The 3,156-nt window shown below is 37.0% G+C and overlaps 1 protein-coding gene across 1 annotated transcript in view; it reads right to left on the bottom strand.

Annotated features, from left to right (window-relative positions):
• The window catches only part of GDAP2 (ganglioside induced differentiation associated protein 2), a 138,555-nt gene that overhangs the window by 103,282 nt on the left and 32,117 nt on the right, over window positions 1-3,156 (bottom strand). The window contains exon 3 of the mRNA XM_012643423.1: window positions 2,106-2,137. Coding sequence (XP_012498877.1) covers window positions 2,106-2,137 — 32 coding nt within the window. The remainder of the gene's footprint in view (window positions 1-2,105; window positions 2,138-3,156) is intronic.

A 3,156-nucleotide genomic window follows, 5' to 3' on the forward strand; every position in this document is an offset into this window, starting at 1 on the left:
AATGATACCTGATCAGTAAGTCCTGCCCAGAATACCTATAAAAACCCCTTCTCTGATTTGCTTTCCTCCAGAGCAGTAGTTATATACATTTTATGGAGTTACTTGTTTATTGTATATTCTCTGCCCTGTCCTCCTCATCCTCTAGAATGAAAGCTCTACAACAGAAGATGCTTTATTTTATTTCTCCTTTATCCAGCATACTCTTCTTATTCCCTGGGGCCTCTCTCTTTGACCAGAATGATCTAGCACAAGTGTCTTTCCACTCGTTCAGTTACAGTATATACGTCCTACTCAGTCATTCAACCCTTGATAAAACCCCATAAAACCAAAGCAGAATCATTGTTTTCTGAATTTCTATGTTATCCCGATTATTCTCTATCAACTTCCTAATAGTAAGACCTATTAGCCTTTTCTCTGTTCTTAACTTACTAGATCTCTCCCCAGCTTTAGTCCTGAAACACCCATTCCTCCAGGATTCTGTCCTCTTCTTTTTTTTATTTTCTTGATACACATTTCCCCTTAGCTGGCCAATTTGCTGGTTAGGTATTACATCAAATATTGATGGCTCACGAATCTTTATACTCTGTTTTCTAAACAAAAGACCTGAATTCCCTACTGCCCTACTGGGCATATTTGCCCAGATAACCCACAGAGACCTCAAACTCAACGTGTCTAAACCTGACCCTAACGGGGCCAAATTTTGACCTCTTGTCTTCCCTCCCCTAAGCCTGCTCCTTTTCCTGTATTTCTTATCTCAATTACATATCAACATCCAACCAATCACACAAGCTAGGATCCTGAGTTTTCTCTGACACTTCCTTTACCTCTTCCTTCATCCTGTATTTTCGAATGGTTCCCGTAACTTTTATTTCCATTGCTAGTATTTCTAACATTTATTCCTTCTCTCTTCCAGCTGCTTTCGGGTTATCAATACTCACATAGACTTTGGCAATAAACTCTTAACTGTTCTTCTTGTTTCTTATTTTCGCTCAAATTTTTGTTGAATGAATTAAAAGCTTAATAAATGTATTTTAATGTGGATATTTCTTTAGGATTTTCCTGGAGAAGAAGTGCATACAAACTAAGAAAAAAAGGTAAGTCTTGATATATCTATCAAGAAGATACTACTTAGGTTTCAAATAAAATAAATTTTGATAATCATTTAATAAGTAAGAAAGCTTTTGATTCTAAGGACTTAAAATTATATCATTAGATTTGTTCTTGTCCCATATATGCTACAAAAGTGTATAAGCCATTTGTTTTCCAAATGTTTGAGACAGTATTTAAGCAAAGGGCATCATTGTCTGTCTGTGTGTGTGTGTGTGTGTGTGTGTGTGTGTGTGTGTATGTGTCTGAGTAAGATGCTACTTATACAGTTCTGCTACTAGATTTAAGGTGTAATAAGTCAAATGGGCCTTACACAATGTAAGTTTACTTACCCACTTTAAGAATTAAACAGTTCCTTTTTGTTAATTCCTAGAAAGGGCATCATCAAAGTCCCTTAAATCCACTATTGATCTTTATCTGTTGGTACCAATTATTCTCAAAATTGACCTCTCTTATGGTACTGTACCAAGTGATTTATCTGGGGCCACAGAGCTTGAGCTGGACTGGCAGAATTTGAACTAAAAAATCAGTCTTTTTGACTCCCTATCCAGAGTCTTTTCTACAAAATGATGCTGCCTCTTTAAATTCTAATCCTTCTGATTAATGAGCAACAGAGACAGAAGAGAAGCTATACGATGACAAAGCAAGGACTAAGTGAAATCCGACAATGTCAAGACTGGCCAAAAGCCTTGACAGGAGGAATGGTATCAAGGCAAGAACTTTGCTTTGGTAAGGCAGCATTTAGAAGACATGCAGGTTATCATACAGTCGTCCCAAGCATAAAGAATTATCTAGTATAACAGCCAGGTTATTAGACTTGGGAGTCAGAAGGTGTGATGTATATGTTCCAAGTCTGTGTAACCCTGAGAACATGATGAATTTCTGAGTCTCTTTATTTGTACAACGGACACCATATTATCTAAAACACAAGGTTGTTTACAAAAATTAAATGGAATTTATTTGTCTCTGTTTAAAATACACATTTCTTGAGCAAGTACCATATGTCAAGCATTCCTGACATATAGAAACACTAGAATTACAAAGATGAAAAGATAATCTGTGCCCCTCAAACTCAGTCTAATATAATGTATATAAACTATAACTATAAAATATGTAAATTTTACTAGAAAATCCTTCAGCAGTAAGGATATTAGTTTTTATTTATATTTGAGACAGAGTCTCGATCTGTTGCCCCGGCTAGAGTGCAGTGACATCATCATAGCTCACTGCAACTTCAAACTCCTGGGCTCAAGTGATCCTACTGCCTCAGCTTCCCGAGTAGCTGGGACTACAGGCGCACGGCACCACGGCTGGCTATTTTTTCCTATTTTTGGTAGAGATGGGGTCTTGCTCTTGCTCAGGTTGGTTTTGAACTCCTGACCTCAAGCAATCCTCCTGTCTCGGCTTCCCAGAGTGCTAGATTACAGGCATGAGCCACTATGCCCAGGCTGAGAAATGTTTTCTATAAATCTGCAACAGATGGTCACATAGCCTCTGCATGAGTGTTCCCAGTGAAAAGAAGTTCACTAAAATACTTCTCTGCCACATATAGTCTTATCTCAAATGGGTCTGGAATATCCTTCCTTATAACTTGATCTTAGACCTTGTCTTGTACAGTTATAGTTCTTATCTATAATCCTGGCAAGGATCTGTAAACATCCTGAAAAAACTTTTAAATTCTTTATTTATGTACATTTTTCTCAAGAAAGGGTCCACAGGGTTCTTTCTCTAAATGCTCAATGTAGTTTATGATAATCCCCCCAAGAACAGTTGCTCAAAAAATGCAGCACAAATAAGACCACAATGAAACACCACTAATGTTTCAAACTGTCCTCCAATTTGTATCTCATGCAATGACACCCAAAATTTCATATAAAACTTGAGATGTGGTCTGAACCTGCATGTATACAATGATATCATGAACTTTCTTGAACTGAACACTATATTTTTGTATCACATATAAGACATTTTGGCTCATATTGATTGAGTCCAGTCTCTTTTTTGTAAACCTAAATGCAGGGTTTTATATTCAACTAGCACATGTGAAAG

The sequence above is a fragment of the Propithecus coquereli genome, unplaced genomic scaffold, assembly GCF_000956105.1.
Source record: "Propithecus coquereli isolate 6110/MARCELLA unplaced genomic scaffold, Pcoq_1.0 Scaffold197, whole genome shotgun sequence".
Taxonomy (NCBI): domain Eukaryota; kingdom Metazoa; phylum Chordata; class Mammalia; order Primates; family Indriidae; genus Propithecus; species Propithecus coquereli.